At 41.7% G+C, this 23,990-nt stretch overlaps 1 protein-coding gene across 1 annotated transcript; it reads left to right on the top strand.

The window, feature by feature from the left end:
- Positions 1-404: 404 nt before the first annotated feature.
- slc13a4 (solute carrier family 13 member 4) lies at positions 405-23,990 on the top strand (the record flags this gene model as incomplete). The annotated part of the gene is made up of 16 exons (XM_080051543.1): positions 405-530; positions 9,479-9,607; positions 13,551-13,687; positions 14,875-15,050; positions 15,204-15,267; positions 15,437-15,476; positions 15,582-15,668; positions 16,019-16,203; positions 19,171-19,290; positions 19,558-19,659; positions 19,979-20,080; positions 20,395-20,495; positions 21,370-21,476; positions 22,102-22,263; positions 23,199-23,336; positions 23,853-23,990. The coding sequence occupies 16 exons, from the start codon at positions 405-407 to the stop codon at positions 23,988-23,990; spliced, it is 1,914 nt and encodes a 637-aa protein (XP_079907669.1).

Raw genomic sequence — 23,990 nt, 5'->3', positions numbered from 1 at the left:
AGAGGGTGGGGGCAAAGTCGTGACTAATTTGCATACCTATCCGGGCTAATAAATGTGCCGGGCAGCCTCACCTGGTGCTTCAAACATCATCAGACTAGGAGAATAGAGGGAGAAAGGGGGGATTCGGGTGTGAGTGCATGGCACGAGTGTCAAGCACGGTGGAAGTAAGACTCAGATTTAAAACAGAGCAAACATCCAGGCAAGTTTACTCACCTTACTGGGACACACACAGGTCTGCTGCTCACTGCCCGCGGTCTGTGCGTAAAAGCGCACAGCCAAAATACAACCACAGAACTTTACGCGCCTAACAGGGGACTGCTTCCCTGCTCCTCGGGTTCTGTGACTGTCAAGCCCGGTCCTGCTGAGTTGTGGCCGCCGGTCCGAAACAGAGTCTCGGGTAACCCATGAGGCTAGAGGCCGCGGCAGCCAGGATGGAAGTGTTCAGGAAGCTGTGGGGGGCGAGGAAGCTGATCGTCGTTGTGTTCATCCCGCTGGCCCTGCTGCCCTTACCGCTCATTCACCCAACCAGCGTGAGTAAAAAGAAAAAAAGAAAAGTCATGAGTCAAAATAAGAGCTGTCAAACTTACTTTTAACTGTAAGGGGCATTTATGACTATTATAGTCAGTATTATAAACATGCCAGGAGTGTGACAAAGTCAGCCAAGTCTCTGTATTGATTCCATTCATACACTTATAGAGTCTTTTAGTGTATCATTAAGTGAAAATGAGTGGGAAATGCTTCACAACTCTTAAAAATATCCAATTCAATTCTGTTTCTAAGGGGACAGTGCACATGATTAAAATTGCCAGCACAAGCCAAAAGGCTGATGATTAATGTACCAGTCTGACAAAGGTGCAACAAAAAAAGCAAAAACTACAACATACATTTAAAGTAATGTAAAGTACATGCTGCTTATAACAAATCATTTGTTTTATTTCATCACCTTAAATAGGACAGTTAAATACAGCAGGCTACATCCACAAACCACAGAATTTAGTTTCAATAAATACCTTGAAACCATCCGATTCAGCGGTAAACTAAACATCCAGTTGATCTGTTGATGTTCCCACTGGTCAGCTGCTAATGGCTGCAGTGTCCTGATGGGATTTGTGTGTGTGTGTGTGTGTGTGTGTGTGTGTGTGTGTGTGTGTGTGTGTGTGTGTGTGTGTGTGTGTGTGTGTGTGTGTGTGTGTGTGTGTGTGTGTGTGTGTGTGTGTGTGTGTGTGTGTGTGTGTGTGTGTGTGTGTGTGTGTGTGTGTGTGTGTGTGTGTGTGTCTGTGTGTGTGTGTGTGTGTGTGTGTGTGTGTGTGTGTGTGTGTGTGTGGACAGTGATAGAAAATCAATCAAAAGGCTCACTGTCTTGTGTTTGGATGACTGCTTGTCCCCTAGCCTGTGGCGATCATCAGCTGAGCTGTGTGTGTGTGGAGAGGAGATGTCGCGACATGTTGATGAGATGGAGATCAGTGTGCTGCTGAAGGGTGGGGGGGGGGTTGGGGGGGGTTGGACACTTGATAGTCATTTAGGCTCATGCTTCGTTTAATTGTTATCCGAGAGAGCCATTGAAAAGGAGGAGAAATCTGCCTTATTCTTCTTCTCCTTGACTCAAGTTTGTGTAGAATTGCCTTGGAAACAACGGGATTATCTCAATCTGCATACATCAAATCTGTGCAAGAATTCACCTTTTAGCAAGTAAAATACCTTGCTGCATTGAAATCTTAATAGAGAATGATTTTTGGGATATTAACAACTAGGCAATAGTGTGTAGTCGTATTTTATGAGTTGAGTTGTGTTTGAAAATAAACATAAACACTTATTCTATAGTTCATGTTGTTATGAACTGCTTCTAAACTCAACTAAAGGAGTGTATACGTAGGAGTTTGGAATGAAGACAGGATTGTGTTTGATTTGTCACGTTCATGTCGGTAGCAGGCTTCAAACTCCTTCACCTGTCATCCTGCTCTCATGTCAGGGGGAATAATATTCAGTGACATATCCTGCAATGTGCTCGACTGGGATTAGGTTTTCAGTCTGCCTTCAATGACACACAGATGACGAGCAGTGAGCCCATATTGTCTAGTCTCCAAAATGTCCTTTTAGAAAGTTTTTCTATAGTCTGTGTTTTAAATGCTCCACAGTTTTATGGAATTATTCTCCTGTCTTTATTCCAGAGTGTTGGCTTTGGATTTGAGAGCATGATGAGCACGCACTTTCACGTTCAGACTTTGTCATTCGTTCCCTCAAACTCTGCCCTTGCACTCCAATGGCTCCTGCTTTGCCCTCAGATGTATACTGCCTCTGGTCAAACTGCATGCTTGTGCTCAAATACATTGTTGCCTGCACTAAGGTGTATTGTTACTAGCATTCGGATATATTATTTATCTAACCATATACAAGCATATTAAACCACAAGGGTACATGCGGCCACAGGTGTGTGCGTTTATGGGTTATAAATGGCCTTCTTCTAAGTCCTTCTAGGAACTGTTTTGTGCTCCCAAGTTATCTGTAGGCCAATCACGTTGTCAGGACTGGTGGATGTTTTGCTGGAGTGGGCGGCACAGGATGAGGCCAGTTAAGAACAAAAGAACAAAAACTTTGCTGCAGAGAAAAAAGAGAGAGAAACAATCCAAGCAATTAAGTTATATAATCAAGCCAACGCCACTCTGGATGTTTGCCCCACAGGGCTTCCTTACCAAACGAGGGACCACAGACTGTGTCAAGAAGAATGTGACAGGGGTAGAGTGTGTGTGTGTGTGTGTGTGTGTGTGTGTGTGTGTGTGTGTGTGTGTGTGTGTGTGTGTATGTTTTGAGCGGTACTGTGTCCAGCTGGAGCAGGACAGAACATCTGTTGGATGCAGTCAGGCAGGTCAGAGAGAGAGAAAGACAGGCTAGACAGGAATATTTTTTCATTTTCATTTAACTTTTATTTATCCTCGAGAGACCAATTGAGGGGTGACCCTCATTTACAACGACGTCGAGTTCAAACAAATTCAAAGGAAAAACAACAATACATAAACAATATTCAATGCAAATACATCAAATACACAACAACAGGTGAAGAGAAAAACAATTGAAACATTTACACAGTGGTGAAGAGTGGCAGCAATTAAAATGAAATGGGTGAAAGTACAATATAGCCTAATTAAAACAGTTAGAGGTAAAGTTTGGCAGATTTAAGATAGTTTGTTTAAATTGGTTAAAGGGTATGAAGGTATGTAGTTTAATTTGTTGCTGTAAGTTGTTCCAGGAGTCAGGGGCACTGAAGCTAAAAGCTGTCTTTCCCAGCTCAGACCGGGCTTGTGGGACATAAAGCATAAGCATGTCAGTGGAGCGGGTCTGATAAAGCCCATCTGAAATTTGCAGCATTTCTGTTAAATAACGAGGAAGCTTCCCGGTCAAGGCTTTGTAAATAAAAATGTGCCAATGTGCGTCACGTCTCTCTTTAAGGGAGGACCACCCAACCTTTTCATATAAAAGACAATGGTGTGTGTCATAAGCATCTCCTGTGATGAACCTTAAAGCAGAGTGAAAAACAGAGTCCAGACATGAATGTGATGCATGCCGGTAAACCACATCACCGTAATCAAGGACAGACATGAAAACTGCCTCAATAATCCTTTTCCTACTAAATAAAGGGAAGGTGGTTTTGTTCCTATAAAAATAGCCAATTTTTTGTCGTAGTCGACAAACAAGATTTTTTATATGAAAATTAAAAGTGAGTTTATCATCTAACCAGATGCCGAGATATTTGTACTCTGTGACTCTTCCAATTGAAAATCCATTCTTTGTAAAAATATTCAAATCATTCAAATGTGTAGTTCTTGTTCTGGAGAAACACATATATTTGTGTCCACTAGACAGTCCTGCAAGGTGTTAAAAGAGCTTTGTAGGTTCTGGATAGATTGGTGCACCGAATCGGAAATGCAATACAGTACTGTGTCGTCAGCGTATGGGCGTGACAGTTTTTTAGCGATGAAACAATGTTATTTATATAAATTGTGAAAAGAACTGGACCTAAAATTGAGCCCTGTGGGACACCATTTGTAACAGTATATGGTACATATGCACAGTGCCTCGTGCCAATATTCATCCCCATATACTGTAAATAAAAAGGAGTAGAGTCATCAAGCAGTAGAACAGAAATGCTTATACATTGATACTAGGGCTGTGCATTGTCAATGACTTCACTACGCATCAGGATACATGGGTCACACTATCTAAAATATCTCATCACATTATATTGATCATTAAAGAGGACCTATTATACTACTTTTCTGGTCTTAATTTATTGTTTTACACTGCTATAGAGCAACCTGACACGAATCACATCACAAAAAACTATGTAGATTTTCGGGAAGCTCTTTCTCTTATTTTGGCGATCCAGCACGTCCTGTCAACACTTGAGTGTGTGTGCATCGGCCATCTCCGCTCCCTCCGCCTGTGCTTCGGCAATCTCCGCTACCCTCCCCCCCCCCCTCCTGCAAACCCCACTCCGTTGTGATTGGTTACCTTCCTTCCGGAACACTTTCAGTGGCGGGAAGCGCGAGCATGGACCTATAAGGGCGCGAGGCAGACGCGAGGCAGACGCGAACAGGGAAGTGACAGCATTACCATACATGGAAACATCCGCGTGGTGACTTCACAAAGTTACATGCGACGTCACAAAGTTACAAAGGGTAGACCGCTTTGAACACGTGACTTCTCGACTGGCTAGAATAGTGTTTAGTGCTCGGCACAGACACCCCAGACGGTCAGCAGGGAATACGTCGAAATGCATGTAAGTCATTATTTGATAATTTAGTATGGTTAAGCATGACTATGAATCATCATAACAACGTTTATAGGTCATAAAAGTCAAAAAGCATCATAGGTCCTCTTTAAGAGCAAACTTGAATTCATATTCAAAACCCGGCAATTTGAGTCAACTATCTGTACTGCAACATCTATGAGCGGAGGTTGAAGTTCACAACCCGTTTAGAACTTGAATTTTGTCTCTATAAAATATCGATCGTGGAGCTGACGATACGTTACAGATATCACGATAAAACAAATATAACGGGGCGCCCTTAGCTCAGTTGGTAGGGCGTCCCCCCCATGGGGCTCGGCCAGCAGCGGACCCGGGTTCGATTCCAGCCCGCGTTCGTTCTCTGCATGTCACTCCCCTCTCTGCCCCATTTCAACTCTGTCTCTACACTATCAATAAAGCATAAAAATGCCAAAAAATATCTTAAAAAAAATATATAGGTATATTACAATATATTGCCTTATCGATATTAAAGCACAGCCTTACTGGATACTTTTAAAGGTCCTACATTGCGTGAGTGAAATTTGACGATAACTTTTGTAAAAATATCCATAGTCCGTAGAGGACGCATCCTAATGACTTTGATTATCCCCTGGATTTTCCTCTAGCTCCATCAAGAGTTTGACAATTGGTTGAATGGAGATAACTTATTTTTTATTTTTTTTTATATAATTTTTTGGTATTTTCAAGCTTTATTAGATAGTACAGAGTTGAAATGGGGAGACAGAGAGAGGGGGGATGACCTGCAGTAAAGGTCCACGAGTTGGATTCGAACTTGTGACCACTGCAACAAAGGCCGGAGCCAATATGCACTCTATCCACTACGCCACCAGAGCGCCCAAATGGAGATGACTTCTATATATAGCATCATCAGGTCAAAATCTCTATGTATCAAGTACTTTGGTTTATTACAAAATACCTGCAGAACTAATTACATTCCTGTCAGCCTCAGTTGAAGTTTGATTATAGTGCGGATTTGCAAATGTTAGCAAGTTAGCATGCTAAGTTCACATTTTAAATATTATGCCTGCCCAGCATCAGCATGTTAGTATGGTCACTGCCAGCAAATTAGCAATATGACATGATTAACTGCAGTAGTATCTTTTATACATGACCTGATGAATTCTCGTGTATATGTGTTGATTGTACCTTCACTTCACACATTTGCACCCAAAAAACAAAACAAAAGGTTGAATGTCTTTACAAGTGGCTACATCTAGTTGTTTTGAAATGTGGTTACATCACACCACACTCTATTGTGAAAAAATACATAAGATAAAGCTTTAATTTTAAAACGCTTTATTATTCACTGTGTTTGTGCTTGCTTTTACATGAAATGTTGGTTTTTGAATGTGTATCTGCATGCATACAGGTATAAAACAGATTGTGTGTGTGTGTGTGTGTGTGTGTGTGTGTGTGTGTGTGTGTGTGTGTGTGTAGGTGTGTGTGTGTGTGTGTGTGTGTGTTATCAGTTCAACCCCCCCCCCCCCTCTGTTGATTAGTTCAGCAAATACAGGCTTCAACTGTGACCTAGTGACTATCAGGGACCATTAGGCTACTGTCTTTTTTTCTTTCTAAATAGTGATGATCTTCATTTCCCGAGCTATTGATGAGACAATCAATGGGCCTTTGTTGGAATGTTGAGACAGAAACTGGCCTGTCAGATGTAAAATGGCTGTTTTATAATATGTCAGCATCAAATCAACAAAATGGTTCAGTTTAACTCACAGAGGAAACCTTATGACCACAGTATGCAGCACATCTCCACTGTGTTTTAATTGTACACATCCAGTGGACACTGGGTACACAATCATGGCTACTGACCTGAAATAACATCTGATTTCATTCATGGTGTGCTGCCTCTACCTACACAGACATTGTATATATCTATTGTGTATCTTAAATATTGTTGTGTATTATTGCATGCATAAAACACACAGTATGGAAGCTGGTAGCTCCAAATGGGAAGAAGAGGGGGCAGGTTAATTACAGTATCTCCATGGAGATCATTTGTTGTTTTTCTAACTGTACAGGTCAGGATGGATTGTCTGTAGCTTATACCACATACAGAGTATATTCACATTTTGTGGCTTTAAATAGCAAATACGTTTTGGTATGATTTTGGAAGACAACCTTGGAATGAAAGTTCACACTGGTAGCAAGCAAAACTGCACTACTTTTTATTTTTTTTACAATTATTATCTGGATTTAGCCTGAATGAGATGGACATTCATAGGAAAAATGTGATTGTTCCAGAAAGCTTAATTAGGGCTCCAACCTCTTTACTTTGGCAGTGCTGATGCAGCCTGCTGAGACGCACGCACACCGTCACACACAAACACTGACCATTTCACCTCAGGCGCTACAGCATCACATTCTTTTAAAGCCTCAGAAAATCAAGTGAACTTTCGCCTATATTTTAGTTTTTAAATCCTGGAATTCTCATGCCTGTCATTCACTGCAGCTGCTGCCTCTCCGTCATCCACTCTTTCCCTACGAAATGTCAGCAAACTTGGAAGTGATCTGCAGGTGTGGGGTGAAAGAAATTGACTCGCTGCTGCAACGTATTGAAAGAAATTGAATACACAACAACAAGCCAAATGGACTTCTGTTCCTCAACACATCTGGCTATCACCACACAGCCACTCAGCCTCTCTGCTTATAGCAGCACTCTAGAACAACTAGAACAAAGACAGACAAACACAGAGGAATGTTTGAGGAGCATCTGATTGAAGCTGTGTGGCAACTATCTTCTGATAAAGAGAGACCAATAGTCGATGACTGAACACTGCTGACCATACCTGTTGTGTTTATTGAGTCATCCATGTTTAGACTCTTTCTCACTAATCACTCCATTTGTTCTCAGTTCCCTGATACCACTCTGTATATTCTCGTCTGGTTGACAGATCAACAGTCCAATCTTCTGCTTTGCCTTAATACCATCTGGCTGATGTTTCCTGTATGTGCTGGTGTGGTCCAGACAGACAGTGTTTACCAAATGAAGAAAGACACTAGTGGGCTGGCTGATAACCAGCAAAACAATCTGTGTGAACAGTTTATCTTATAAGGTCACCTATTGTGCAAAATGCAACTTCAACATGAATATGGTTCTCCTGTGTTTTCCACCCCTCCACCTGTGTGGAATATTTCGCTGCCTGTTGACTGTATTTCATCTTATTTCTACCATCATCGTCAAGTGGGATTTATTTTCCATTCATTCAGGAATTCTAACCATGTTTTGATGTATCATTATTAATCTAATGATACTATCTATTGTTCCTCGCTGAATGTTATTTCCACACTTTCTTTGAAACTTGAATTTAAATTAATTTTCTTTTTCAATGATTTTACTATTATTTAATGGACAGTGTGAGAGTGAATCAGTGACCTGGTTTGACACACCCAAAACATCCTAATAATAAGAATATTATTAAGTGTGTTTTAGTTTCCCTCTAATTTTCTAATAATTATTGCATTCTATCCCTGTTTACATGTTAATCATTCGATGCATGCCATTTCCTTATTGTAAAGCACTTTGAGCTGCATTTCTTCTGCGAAAGGTGCCTTACGATTAAAGTTTACTATTATTGTTATTATGAACCCAAACCCCTTGTTCTGTTCTTAGCCTAATTCCTGGAAAATTCCTCTGTCCTCTTGCCAGCTCCAAACACATGGTTGTCGATTTAGAGTTGACAACCTGTGCCCTGAATGCCAAACCAGTGCCAAGCCTCAGCTGATAAAAACAATACTAATTCCCTGCTTGCAGAAAGTGACTAAATGAAATTCCAATTTATTGTATGATTATAACTTTTATAATGGTCCTGGAGCCTTGTGGCTAAGTCTCTCGCCACTTTGGCTTTATTTATTTTGAGATTAACTGTCCTGTCGCTGCCAAGATGTCATACTTAATTATTTCTCTTACGTAAAAGCACTAAAGGCTCACACAACATGCAAACTGCGTATGTTTAAAACTAGGTAAGAATACAGGTTAAGAAATAAAATACTTTATCCAAATATTAAATAAAAATTAATAATGCTAATAATAAAAAATATACCTCCTTGAATTTGGGGTACAATATTATCTTTTTGAGTGATGTCAAATGTTCATGAAAGTCTTGGTTATGTTTTATATGGTTTCAACATATGCCACAAGAATCCTCTTTAGTTTTTTAAGATTGGAGAGCCTGTGACTAAGCCTGCTTCTGTTGCAACAGGCTGGTATGTCGATATTATATAACCATAAACAGATTCACGCAACATCAATGTGTGTGTTGGTGTGTGCTTGTATGTGTTTGTGTGTGTGATAGAGAGAGGAGAGTGTGTTCATGAGTGGGCAGCCCAGTTGGATCATGAACCAAACTCCCCACTGTCAAGATAACACTTCACTCAACAGGACACACACATTCTATTCTTTTGAAGAAATTAGAAAAAAGCAGCCAGCCTGTCTCTGTCCAATTTTAAGAAAATGATCTTATAACCTAGTGTTTTTAGACTTCCTTTTAGAGGCGCTTTAAGCAAAATTATAATGATTCTGTTTTAAGTTTTGACACAGCCAGGCTAGCTGTTTCATATTCCAGATTGTAAAATATGCTAAGCAAACCTACCTAGCTGTAGCTTAATAATTTATGTGAAAAGTTTATTTTTATTCTTTAATTATCTTCCAATTCCATACTACAGGAGGCATGCTGCGCGTACGTGCTGATGGTGACGGCGGTCTACTGGGTGTCTGAGGCCGTTCCTCTGGGTGCTGCTGCTCTGGTACCCGCCTTCCTATACCCGCTCTTTGGGGTACTCAAGTCCAGCGAGGTGAGTTTATATATAGTGTTAGCCTTCTGTCTCAGAGATAGGTGAGAGGTTGAATTTAGCTCTTTATTTTCATTTACATTTTTCCTTTATTTATCATTGAAACATCAATTGAGGGGTGAACCTAATTTACAATGATGTACAGTAAAATTACAATACACACACAAACACAATGCAAATATAGTTATTAGGTCAGTGGGCTAAGAATTAATTCATTCATTTCTGATTACAGGCTTTTTAGCTGTTTTGGTTTCCACCAACTCTTGTGAAAAACATTTGGCTCATTAGCAAGCCATGTGTTTTCCCCCAGCGAATGTTATTTGCAAAAATATTGCTACGCTAATAACAATGGCTGCCTGCTGAAGGTGAGATAAAAGATGCTAAAAAGTTTCAAAAGGCATTGGAGTACCCCGACCCCGAAGTTGGGTTTCCAATAGACGGATTAGGTTGATGCTGATAACATTATTTTGTCAATAGGATTGTTTTAACCCAAATAGGAACATTTGAGTTGAAGCATACTGAGGTTGAGACATTGATACAACTGAGAGAATTTATACTCAAAAGGAGCAATACTGATAATTATTTAGGCATTTTATTTTAGGCAGCAAGTTACTTCCATACAGTTTCCTTGGTGTGCATATACAGTACATAACTGATAGGATAAGTAGCTGGATTGACCTTAATCCAATTAAGCCTATGCTGAACTGTTTCTGTTTACATGGTGTACTTACAGAACTGTACCACTGATTTTTTCTATTTACATGTTCAAATCTGTTCATAACAGCATCTCTGTCTTTCTTGTATGGGATGTAACAATGTGGGTTTGGGAAGAATACCTGCTTAGGCTTAGAAAGGCTTAGCAGGAAACCAGCTAGCTAGGCTACATTGAATGTTGGTTGTTGTGACGGCGTGTTAGTAAGAGTCAGCTGATCAGACTACTGTATATGCGAATGTACAGTAAGTTGAAATCAGGGAGAAATAGGTGAAAGGTCTTGCTGTGCTTTCAACTGCACTATTTCCCAAGAACTCTGATCCACCTGCATGTTTCTGTTTGCTTAAGTATTTGACGGCTTTCTCAGTTGCATGATGACAACCAGAGGTGTCATCACTCAGCTGTTATGGTTTCTTATAGGCCATGACTTTGTGGAGCATCTAATCCAATGACCCCATTAACCTGGTACTCCTCATCATTATCCCGCTTATCTTTCTCTGTGTTTTTTTTTTTCATTTCTGAGTATGTGACATCTAACGTGCCTACACCACAGCCACTCAAACACACCCCCGGTAAAGTTGGATTAGTTTAATTGGTGATGATGACGTCACTTTATATACCTAATATACAGTGGCTTGCAAAAGTATTCATACCGCTTGAAATGTTTGACATTTAGTCACGTTATAACCACACGGGTACATTTATTTTTTTGGAATTTTATGTGATAGACCAACACACAATGGCGCATAATTCTGAAGTGGAATGAAAATGAAACGTGGTTTTAATTTTTTTTTTATAAATAAAAAACTGAAAAGCGTGGCGTGCATAAGTATTCAGCCCCCTGAGTCAATGCTTGGTAGAACCACCTATTGCTGCCATTACAGCTGCAAATCTCTTTGAGTATTTCTCTACCAGCTTTGCCCATCTACAGACTGACATTTTTGCCCATTCTTCTTTAAAAAATAGCTTGAGCTCCAGATTTAGCATCAAATTGGATGGAGAGCGTCTGTCAACAGCAATTTTCAAGTCTTTCCAGAGATTCTCAATTGTATTGAGGTCTGGACTTTGACTGGACCATTCTAACACATGACTATGCTTTGATTTAAACCATTCCATCGTAGATCTGGCTGTATTTTTAGGCTAGTTGTCCCTCTGGAAGGTGAACCTCCACCCCAGTCTCAAGTCTTTTGCAGACTCTAACAGGTTTTCTGCCCTGTATTTGGCTCCATCCATCTTCCCATCAACTCTAACCAGCTTCCCTATCCCTGCTGAAGAACAGGACCCCCAAAGCATGATGCTGCCACCACCATGTTTCACGGTAGGGATGGTGTGTTCAGGGTGATGTGCAGTGTTAGTTTCCGCCACACATTGCATTTTGCATTCAGGCCAAAAACTTCACATTTGGTCTCATCTGACTATGCATGGCTTGTGGCAAGGGTTGGAGGAAGGTGCTCTGGTCAGATGAGACCAAAAAGGACATTTTTGGCCTTAACGCAAAGTGCAATGTGTGGTGGGAAACTCACACTGCACATCACCCTGAACACACCATCCGTACCGTGAAACATGGTGGTGGTGGCAGCATCATGCGTTGGGGGTTATTTTCTTCAACAGCGACAGGGAAGCTGGTCAGAGCTGATGGGAAGATGGATGGAGCCAAATACAGGGCAGAAAAACCTGTAAGAGTCTGCAAAAGACTTGAGACAGGGTGGAGGTTCACCTTCCAGAAGGTTAAATACCCTAAACATACAGCCATATCTACTATGAATGGTTTAGATCAAAGCATAGTCATGTGTTAGAATGGCCCAGTCAAAGTCCAGTCATAATTACAATTGAGAATATTGAGAAAGACTTGAAAACTGCTGTTGACAGACACTCTCCATCCAATCTGATGCTGAATCTGTAGTTCGAGCTATTTTGCAAAGAAGAATGGGCAATAAATAAAGCTGGTAGAGACATACTCCAATAGACTTGCAGCTGTAATTGCAGCGATAGGTGGTTCTACAAAGCATTGACTCAGGGGGCTGAATACTTTTGCACGCCACACTTTTCAGTTTTTTATTTAAAAAAAAAATGTAAACCATATTTCATTTTCATTCCACTTCACAATGATGCACCACTGTGTGTTGGTCTATCACATGCAATCCCAATAAATGTACGTGTGTGGTTTTAATGTCACAAAATGTGGAAAATTCCAAGGGGTATGAATACTTTTGCAAGCCACTGTATATATATATAATATATATACAAGTTGTTATACTATTTTCCTTTCCATTAAATCCCCCCCCTCTACTTACACTTTATAGTGTTACATAAAAAGTGAGCTGTTCGCCTCATGTGACTAAATCGCATTGACAAATGGTGACAAAGCCGCCTGTTAACACAGCTGTAAGCCTCTTGTGATTGTGTTCTCTAAATATGCCAGAGCTTTGTGCAATATTTTCAGTCTATAATTGTACCCTCATCCTCCCCTAACCCCTGCATAACTTTCTTTCCCCAATAAAACCACCATTGAGTATAGGCGACACATATAACTTGCTTTATTCCCTTGTCCGCTGTCTCTCATTCTACATGTTAACTCAACCAACAAGGATTTAACGGATAAGCAGTATGCAGACGTTGGCCCATATTTAATCTGGTTATAGTTTTCCACGTGTACTTTCCTGACACATTGTTGTTTATGTTACGATCAAAAACAAAATGTGGAAATCTAACAGAAAATCAATTAACAAGGATTCTAATGGCAACATTATATTCATTGTATGTCCATAATGCATTACTTGTTTTGGCTTTTATTGTTCAATTGGGCTTTATATTCATTAACATGTTTCTCTTTTAGGTGATTTACCAGGCAGGGTTGAGGAGGGTTTCTTGTGTTACTCCTTTTCAGTACATGCAATTAAAAGAAAGGGAAAGAGAGTAACAGGGAGCTGGGCTTTAGCTTTAGGTGAGAGGTGAGGGGACACAGGCTTATACAACAGTGTGAAGCCGTGAACCCTGATTAAAAAAGAACAAATGGCAAATTGGCATTGGTGATGATCCAAGCTAAGAAGGAGGCTGAACTAGGGAAGTGGGTGAAGGGAGGAAACATAAAATGGCTCCATCACTCCATCCACTCCTCCTCATCCCGTCTATTTTTCCTAAATGTCATCTAATGCCAACAACTGTATTGTAAAAGTGGTTACACATTCTGAAATGTTATCAACTTTTATTTTGAAATTTTCCTTGTGCGTTCAGGTGGCATCAGAGTACTTTAAAGACACCACTCTGCTGCTGATGGGAGTCATCTGCCTGGCTGCCTCCATAGAGAAGTGGAACCTGCACAAACGCATCGCGCTGCGCATGGTGATGATAGCAGGGGCCAAGCCTGGCATGTAAGCAGCACACACACACACACACACACACACACACACACACACACACACACACACACACACACACACACACACACACACACACACACACACACACACACACACACACACACACACACACACACACACACACACACACTTTAAAGGTCACTTATTATGCTAAATTAAATATGCGTAAAAATAACGCTCTCACTTTTTCTCCACCTTAATGAAAACATGTGTACAAAAACCCCAGTCAGATGTATCTGCCTTTATGACGTCATAAGGGGAGAGGCCACACCCACTCATTACAAACCAAGCATAGCACTACCATATATAGTAAATAATATGGATGTAGCATCCGGGCTGACCTCATTTATTCACACGGCATCCAATAATCCTGGTTTGTGCGCGTCGCCATCTTGTGAGATTTTTACTCCGCCTCACTCCTCTTGCCGAAAAGGGGAATTGACGTCACGTCGGGGGGAGGGAGATAGCTGACGTATACCTCCGAGGCAAAGTGAGGGACAACGGGCGGAAAGCTGTCACTCAGGAGATCGCGCCAATACATTTTAACCTCCAAAAGAATAAAAACTAGCATGGGCCAAAAAAATTCACCCCCCCAGTGTTGTCATGGAGATATGACCTAAACATACAGACTAAAATGGTTTTGTGGCCCAGGCTGTAAATAGGTTTAATAAGACTTTGAAAACGGCCTATCTAACAAGTGAGTCAAAGAAAAACTGCTCGTCTTGGCGCCACCCCCAGTGGCACTTTCTGGTTACTACAGTTGTAGGTCACTTCCTTATTGGATGCCGGTAAAAATCGCTGAGGTTGGGGCTTGAGCACTACCTCTACCTGTGATAGGAACACCCCCAGCTACCCCATAAAGTAGCTGGCAGTTAGATTCAGGGCCAATCAGAGCAGACTGGGCTTTTTTGCAGGGCGGGGCTTAAAGATACAGGCTCTAAAATGGTGCGTTTCAGACAGAGGTTGAAAAGAAGAGATCTAACAATGCCACTGTGAGAAATAGTTTTTAAAAATTGGACACCATTACTCACCATTAAAAAAACATTTCTAGTAGGAACCCAAATGAAAAGGTTGGACCTGAAAATGAGCATAATACGTCACCTTTAAAAGCAAAATGGCCATGTTTACCAAAATGCCCTTACTCGGATCATACAATGTCCCTCTCTCTCCTCATCCAGGTTAGTGCTGGGCTTCATGTGCTGCACAGTGTTCCTGTCCATGTGGCTTAGCAACACGTCCACCACAGCCATGGTGATGCCCATAGCCGAGGCCGTCCTACAGCAGCTGATCTGCACCGGCCTGGCAGACAGCCACCTAGACTCAGAGACCGCTGAGGCTCCAGAGGATGATCCCTGTACGTATGGCACACTGCACTGTGTTTGGAAGGCAGATTGTGGATCCAACTGAGCATTTTCATCAGAAGCATTTCACATGTTAAAAGATCAATGCTTAAGTTGTACTGAACTATACATTCAAAACAGTTCATGATGAATGTTGTTGTCTGCAGCTTTTCTAGAGAAGGAAGAAAACCTTGAAAAAAACCAGCTAGAGCTGCTCTATCGCACCGACAGGTATGTGTGTGTTTGTGTGAGCACTTACTGCTGGGACTAGGTGTTAGGTATTTTGATCATTGACCTAGTATAAGCCACAGTCATTGTTACTGCCGGCTTCAACTGTTGGCGTGGAGAGAGTTGAGTGGTATCTCCTGCTAGTGAGATTAATTTATTTTCTACTCTACAGCAACGATGGCACCAAACAGGAGCTCTCTACAGTGACTGAGGTAAGACCTACAACCAAGCCAAGTCCACAGAAATCAAACTATTTAAAATGTCAACATACTGTACGTCATGTCTTTCTCTCTTGATGTTCTTGCTGTTGCTCTCAGGTACAGGCTGGGGATGTCAATGGTGTTTGTCCAAGTCCAGTCCTTAACCAAGTGTTAATCAGACAAACCAACGGACACCTGCCCCAGATTGGGAACCCGCAATCACGCAGAAAATCAGAGGTGACTATAAGATTCCTGGTTACAAGCTTACAGCCAATTAAAGGTGCAGGCAGCGATTCTGGAGAACGCTTTTTGTCAAAATCGCTTCTTGTCAAAATCAGTGAATATGTCCATACCGGTCCATACTGTTGAAAAACCGCAACAAAAAAATCCAGTGTTAATACACAGCCTACGCTCTGTAAACGGGCATGTTGCTTGCTAAGGTGGTCCCCCTTTGTTTACAGAGCCTAGGCTGAGTATTAACACCAGATTAATTTTTTCCAGTGCACACACAGTCAGTAAACTTCACGATACATTTCCTCCTCCCTCTCCGTTAGGTTGCGATCCACATTCCGAACACAAAGCGGGTGAGGGCCAGAAGGGACTCCCAGTACCCCACCAAGAGGGATCACTTGATCTGTAAATGCCTGACGCTCAGCATCACCTACGCTGCCACCATCGGCGGGCTCATCACCATCACCGGCACGTCCACCAACCTCATCTTTGCAGAGCAGTTTAACACGTAGGTTACCTCATGCAGTCGGTAAAAAAGTCTTCCATTTGTCTGCTGACGGTGACCATAGAACAACATATCAGGTTAAGTCAACTTTATTATCAATTCTACAATATGTGCCAGACATACAGAGCAATAGAAAATATGTTTCTCTACGAAGCACGGTGCAATAGGTACAGAGGGTTAAAATAGACAGTGAGACAATGAACGATATGTGAACAAATTATTCTGTTTAGAATGGTGATTGTGGAAAGTTTAGTTGATATAAGTGCTTTAGAAGTATTCGAAAAAAATAACAATGTTGAGATAATGGCTGTCAAAGATGGTTGTACAGGAGAAATGTACATAGGCAAACGGTATATTACTAAAATAATCACCTAGATGTAATTTTTTTTTTTACTGGTATGAAAGAAAAACGTTATGGAGGCAAAATAGAAAAAATCTAGAAATGACCCAGTGCTTGGAAAACAATGTTTTTTTTTTTGCCTGCCGTGTCTCGCCTTTAAAACGTAATATCAGACGGCTTAGCTCAGGTCGCCTGTAGACACCATGTCAACTTTCAAGCACCTTTTTTTGGCTGCTGCGCCAGCCGCATATAAGCAGCTCGTGTTAACTCAGTGGCCTAGGGGGCACGCAGGGTCTGAGATCAAACTAAGCAGTCCCCAACAGAGCCGATTTCCTCCAGCCAGTGCACTAAGCCCGGCAGAATGGCCTCCTTCATGTCGCAGCTCGATGGACAAAGGTTAGGTTATGATCCTGTGAGAGTGTGTGTGGGGGGGGGGGTTGGCGTGATGAAGTCGTAATCCTAAGTAATATTAACAGGAATAGCAATCAATCCAAGAAGTGAATAAGAATTATCTTCAAGTCTGATTTTTTAATCAAATTTAAGTCAATTAGGGGTTTTGTTTTTGTGTGTTGAGGTCAGTCAGTCCATGTCCGTGTCTGGAACAAGTCCATGCTAGAATGATAAGGCCAAGCAAGCCATAAACCATCCACGCAAGCTTGGACACGCACACTTCCTACTTAACACTTTACACTTGACACTGCCTGAGGTGAATGATAAATATGCAGCCTCTCGGGGAAGCTCTGTTTCCATCATCATTGCTCGGAAACACAGGTTTACACATGGACGATCAAAGCAGATACAGAATATTATGCTTGTACAAACCCACACTCTTATGAGTCAGTGATTTATCCTGGGCTTTTAGTCAGCTGTTGGAGTTTGAACAGTGGTTGGCATTAGTGGTGTGTGTGAGTTTCTCACGTCAAGTTATGGCTGGTGTGGTTAGTACGAACGTCTGTCTGTCCGTCCGTGCCATTCTTGTGAGCGCAATGTCTCATGAACACTTTGAGGAATTTTCTTCAAACTTTGCACAAATGTCAGGGGGCGCCCTTAGCTCAGTTGGTAGGGCGTCCCCCCCATGGGCCTCGGCCAGCAGCGGACCCGGGTTCGATTCCAGCCCGCGATCGTTCTCTGCGTGTCACTCCCCTTTCTGCCCCATTTCAACTCTGTCTCTACACTATCAATAAAGCATAAAAAATGCCCAAAAAATATCTTAAAGAAAAAAAAATGTCTACTCCGACTCAAAGAACAATTGAATGGATTTTGGAGGTCATAGGTCAAAGATCAAGGTCACTGTGGCCTCATGCCTCGTGAACGCAATATCTCAAGAACGCTTTGAGGTTTTTTTTGTCAAATTTGGCACAAACTCACACTTTGATGAGAGGACAACTGATTACATGTTGGAGGTCAAAGGTCAGGGTCACTGGGACTTTGCGTATTGTGAACTCGCTATCTCAAGAACACAAGAGGGATTTTCTTCAAAGTTTGCACAATTATCAACTCTGACTCTGACTAGATGTTGCAGGTCAAAGGTTACTGTGACCTTACATATTGTGAGGTTGCATTATCATTGTAGCTTCTTTGGAGCTTTACCGTCTTTAAAGCATTGCCACTGTACTCTTACAACAATTGTATGCTTCACGAAGGCATATAACTGCCAGGCGGTAGTTCAGGTTTTATATTGCCAAAGTGATAGCTTTAATGTAAGAGGGGGTTGCTTGTTGTCACAAACCCACATTTTTTGTCCAATTCTGCAGCTATCTTACAGTGTGTAGAATTTATTGAGAGTTTCCAGAACAGACTTCGTAGAAATGTAATTAAATCTTCAGAAGTATGAATGGCTCATTTGCATAGATTTCCCTGAGGATTATTGAAGGGATGGCAGGGTTTGTGTCTGCGGCCCACACATGCTCATCTTCTCTAAATGTCACCTTTACCCTGCTAAGTGTCTGTACAGCAGAGAGCTCAGTGAAGCACGTCTGAGCAAACACACTTAATCACCTGAATCAATTGAATGATACGACAGTGGAGACAGTGTAGGGCTGTGTTAGACTGCACAGACAGCCGTTTGTGTCGGCTCGACTGACCAATAGTATAATCAACATAAAATAATAAGGTTGATTTTAATCCGTGCAAACAATTCTTACGGTTCATCAAACTGAGACACATTAATAAAGTGGATTGGGGCGCCCTTAGCTCAGTTGGTAGGGCGTCCCCCCCATGGGCAGCGGACCCGGGTTCGTTTCCAGCCCGTGGTCGTTCTCTGCATGTCACTCCCCTCCCTGCCCCATTTCAACTCTATCTCTACACTATCAATAAAGCATAAAAATGCCAAAAAATATCTTAAAAAAATAATAAAGTGGATGTTTTGTTTGTACTGTATTAGTAATGTTTATTGCAAAAAATAAAAAATAAATAAATAATATATTTCATCCGGTCAGGGTCACTTATTACTCAAAGCTATTGTATAGCACGATTGGGTTGTCAGGTTATGACAAATCTATATGGCTGCTATGTCAAATCCTTGATAAAGCCATCAATAAATGTGATGAGATTCAATGTGTTAAGTATTTAATAACTTTTCTTTCAACATCAACATAAAGTAACTCTGTCTCTCTGTATTTTTTTTCCAGTCGTTATCCTGATGCCAAGTCGATAAACTTTGGGACGTGGTTCATCTTCAGTTTCCCCATTGCCATCATCATGCTGGTGCTCACCTGGCTCTGGCTGCACTTTCTCTTCCTCGGCTGCAAGTGAGTGAGACGTGTGTGTCTTTGTGTGTCTATTTTTACAGTTTGTGTCTTCCGCACTGTGTATCTATGGCGGTGTGTGCATCCTTACGTGAGTATTGCATCATATTATCCCAGCCTCATGATAATCCTTCTGTCCGCCCCGCTGTTGAGCCACGGTGCCTTCAGGTGTCCTGTGGCTGCAGGTTATAGGAGCGAACAGAGCGAGTGTGTCAGTTCACCATGTGTGGTTGATGTTGTTGTTGCTGTTGTGTGTGTGTGTGTTCAAAGCTTCAAGGAAACCTGTTCTTGGAGCAAGAAACGCAAAACTAGGAGAGAGATGCTGTCGGAGAAGAGGATCCACGAGGAATACGCAAAACTGGGACCTATCAGGTGTGTGGATGGATATCTCTGTGTGTTTGTCTGCTGTCTTTGCACTAGCCTCCCTGGAATTTGGAAATGATTTTAAGCCACTGAAACTCATAGGAAATTCTTGCAATTATTCAACATTTTTCCAATCAACAACTTCAGACTTTTGGCAGTGACCTGGGTGTTTATCCTACTCACACAGCCAGACATGACAGCAGCGGGGCACAATCATGTTATCATTCGTGTAATTGCTGCTCACAAGCTTTTGTGGTTCCTCTGTGTGTGTGTGTGTGTGTGTGTGTGTGTGTGTGTTTGTGTGTGTGTGTGTGTGTGTGTGTCACAGCTATCCAGAGGTGGTGACCGGTGTTTTCTTCATCCTGATGACTCTGCTGTGGTTCACCAGAGAGCCAGGCTTTGTCCCCGGGTGGACGTCTCTCTTTGAGAAGTGAGTAGCCACCACACCACCAGGAACTGCCAGGGATCGCTGTCAGTGAAAACATACATGAACACACTCATATGCATTGGTGTAGGTTTTGCATGGCTAGTCAGAAGCCACTGAAAGTGTGGTAGGTCGACAAGGTTAACTGTTATTTTTACCTTTTTTGGGAGGGAGTTGTCTTTCATATTTTTTTTGAAGGGGGATAAATGTACCTCTTCTAAATTTTTAGAGGGACATATGATGACTATGCCTATGCTCAAAAGAAGACTTTACGCTGAACTTTATTATTATTATTAAAGTGTGGTTGTTCTCCCTCGTAGAAAAGGCTACAGGACCGACGCAACAGTGTCCGTCCTCCTGGGCTTCCTTCTCTTCCTCATCCCTGCCAGACGACCCTTCTCCTCCAGCTTTAGAAACACAGGTCAGGACCTCACATCCATCCACCTTACAGCTTCTGACATAGCTGTACTATATTTGGTTTATATCCTCAGGGCACCAGACAGGAGGGGTTTAACATATGGGACAATGTAAAGTGAATAAAAAAAGAAGGGAAAAAACATAAAAAAAGCATATGTGTATATTTTGCCTCTATTCTAAATTGTCCCCTTAAATTCATAAATTAGGCACAATCCTCACTCTGCTCTAAACAGCCGTTGTTTCAACAGCCTTTTCAGTTGATTTACTGCCCATATGCCACCAGGTTCAGCAGGTCAGAGCTTCCACAGGAAAACACATTAACTACAAATACTGGTGTTTTTCCCAGGCGTGTGCAACAGTTTGACGGAGGACATTTTGCTGTGCTGAACAACACAAAGTGTTTTAGTGCTGACCAACCTCTACACATTTGTCTTCCTTTAATGTGTGATGTTTAAGACACAGAAAGGTAAACACATAAGCTGGACAAAAATATGTTCTAAATATCTTGTCAAAAGTTTTTTTTTTACCACTTTCTTTGCTGCTTCAGATGACTCTCTATTTAATGGGTCCTTAATTCCCAATTCTATTAATGTGGTGATGATTGTAAGACATTTCCTGAAATAAACTTTGTCACTACTTATATGTAGTCAAGTTTACTTACTACAGTATGCCGTTATAAGATATATCCTTTTTACAAAATGTCTTTATTGTACATTACAATACGATAAAATAAGTTATCTCTCAGCAGCAACTCACTTCTAAATCTCACTCATTACCAATAGTACACCACCATGTCTTTTAAAAAAGGCTTATTAAACACACACCCCATTAGCATTCCAGCTGTATTGACATTTTTCCTGTGGTTTATAAACCGTCAGACGACCCGCTGGCTCCCATGATCACCTGGAAGGACTTCCAGAGACTGATGCCCTGGGAGATCGTCATCCTGGTGGGAGGAGGCTACGCACTGGCTGCTGGTTGCAAGGTATAATACCTTGTGTTGTATTACAGGGCTGCACTATCTAAAGGGTAGGCTAAGGTTTAGCGGCCATTTCATATCTTCTCATGAACTGTTTAGATTTTGAAATGTCCAAAGTAGCAGCATTAAAGGTGGAGTCAGCGATTCTTGTCAAAAACGTTTGTTATTCAAATCAGTGAATATGTCCTGCTACCTGTATGTACTTTGTGTGCGCTGACAAAAAAAAAATCAGCATGGTGCTAGGTAGGGTGGGGGGGGGGGGGGCACCCTTCATGTGAGGAGATATTCAATGATTTTGAGAAAAGGTGTTTTTTTTCAACTCCACCTTTATTTTATTTTTGTATCGAAGAGAGGCTGTAGTCATAGCTTTAGCGGTAGAAAAAGAGTAACATACAGTATCTGTGTGTCATTGATTCTCTCATGTTATGCCTGTCATTGTTCTGTTTTCCATCAGTCAAAGATAAAAAACAGTGTAACATCATAAAGGACATTGCAGAAAGGGCCAGGGCAGCGGTGTCAGTGTCAGTGTCTGCCTGCTCATTTAAGTGAGGGACTTGAGGTCAGATCAGAGGAGGTTCAGGTGGACATGAATACAGACATGATGATGCTGACATGTGTCTACTGTGTGCAGGTGTCAGGCCTCTCAGTGTGGATCGGCAGACAGCTGGAGCCCATGAGCGGCCTCTCTCCCTGGGCCGTCACCCTGCTGGCCTGCCTGCTGGTGTCGGGGGTCACAGAGTTTGCCTCCAACCCGGCCACTCTCACAGTCTTTCTGCCCATCCTGTCGGCGCTGGTATGAAACACACACTCACACACACAGAATACGATCTTTATTGAAAAAAATAAAGAAAAATAATTCCGATAAAAGGTGAGAGAGGCTGGTTAAAAGTTGAAATTCTTGCTTGGATTAATAATAGGGCTGTATATTGGCAAGGACTTCACGATACGATATGCATCACGATACATGGGTCACACGATGATATATCGCGATACATTGTGATATTCCACATAGTTCACTGAAAATATAAAAACAGAGCTGACATACGATTTGCTGTGTACTATCTGTGTGGTCTTAATACATTACATTGCACTGTATAGATCATTCTGCGACATTTGTTTTGTCAAAACTATTTATTTCAAAACTTTATTCAAATTCAAAACCCGGCAATTTGAAGCGACTAGCTGTATCGCAGCATCTACCAGAGCTGAGGTTGTATTTCACAACCAGTTCCAATTTATTTTTATAGATTTAAGAGATTTAAAGATTTTTGTAGCTAACGATCTGATACAGATATCACAAAGATTAATATCGTGATATACAGTATTGCCGTATCGTAGTTTGAGCACAGCCCTAATTAATATATGATCCATAATATCTTAACACAATGTTAATGTATTCTGCTACATCACAATGAAGAGGCAATTTACTCTGGACTAGCACACTGGCAAAAATAAAAATAACAACATTCTCATCTATTTCTCAGAGAGAAAGAAAGTAAGAAAAAAGCAAATGAGTGCATTCCTGTTATTAACCATCTCATCTGCCCCTTTCTATTCTCCCTGCATCTTCTTCCTTTCATTATCTTTCCATTGCACTCCTCCCCTTCTTCTTCTTCTTCTTCTTCTTCTTCTTCTTCTTCTTCTTCTTCTTCTTCTTCTTCTTCTTCTTCTTCTTCTTCTTCTTCTTCTTCTTCTTCTTCTTCTTCTTCTTCTTCTTCACCCCTCCAGTCAGAGACTCTGCAGATCAACCCTCTTCAGACGCTGATCCCCTCCACCATGTGTGTGTCGTTTGGGGTCATGCTTCCAGTGGGGAACCCCCCCAACGCCATCGTCTTCAGTTACGGCCACTTGAAGATCAGCGACATGGTGCGACACACACACGCTTTGCACAAACACAAGTCACATGCTCTTTTTGCACCTGCAGCATCAAAAGACTCAAGAGTCCAGTGTGTCCATGAGTTGTTGTTATGTTATTTGAGGGATGAAGACTTTTTCTTTTTTAACTATTGGCCAACCAGAGCGCCCGATTCAGATGTTTATTTTCAAATAGATGAAAGCTTACAACTCCAGTGTTTTTATGCCTCCGGGCCAGCCATAGCCAAAGGTCGGAGGCATTATGTTTTCGGGTAGTTGGTCCGTCCGTCCCTCTGGGCCATTCTTGTGAACGCAATGAGATGAACTCATTTTATTAAGGAAGTCGCTTTGAGGGATGATTTTTCCAGTTTCCACAATTTACGAGTCTAACAGATGAACTGGTAAGATTTTGGAGTTCAACGGTCACTGCCACCTTACATATTGTCATGTCGCTGTATTCTCACCGTTCTGCAATTGTATGCATTTCTTTCATTTCCTCTATCTTTCTTTCCTCTCTTCCTCCTCCAGGTGAAAGCAGGCTTCGGGGTGAACGTGATCGGCGTGGCGGTGGTGATGTTGGCCATCACCACATGGGGGGTTCCCCTCTTCGACTTGAATGAGTTCCCAGCCTGGGCAATGGCCAGAAACGTCACAGGGGCCTTATAA

This window comes from Ammodytes marinus (genome assembly GCF_949987685.1).
Source record: "Ammodytes marinus genome assembly, chromosome: 22".
Classification (NCBI taxonomy): Eukaryota; Metazoa; Chordata; class Actinopteri; order Uranoscopiformes; family Ammodytidae; genus Ammodytes; species Ammodytes marinus.
This window is presented reverse-complemented; position numbering and strand designations above follow the sequence as displayed.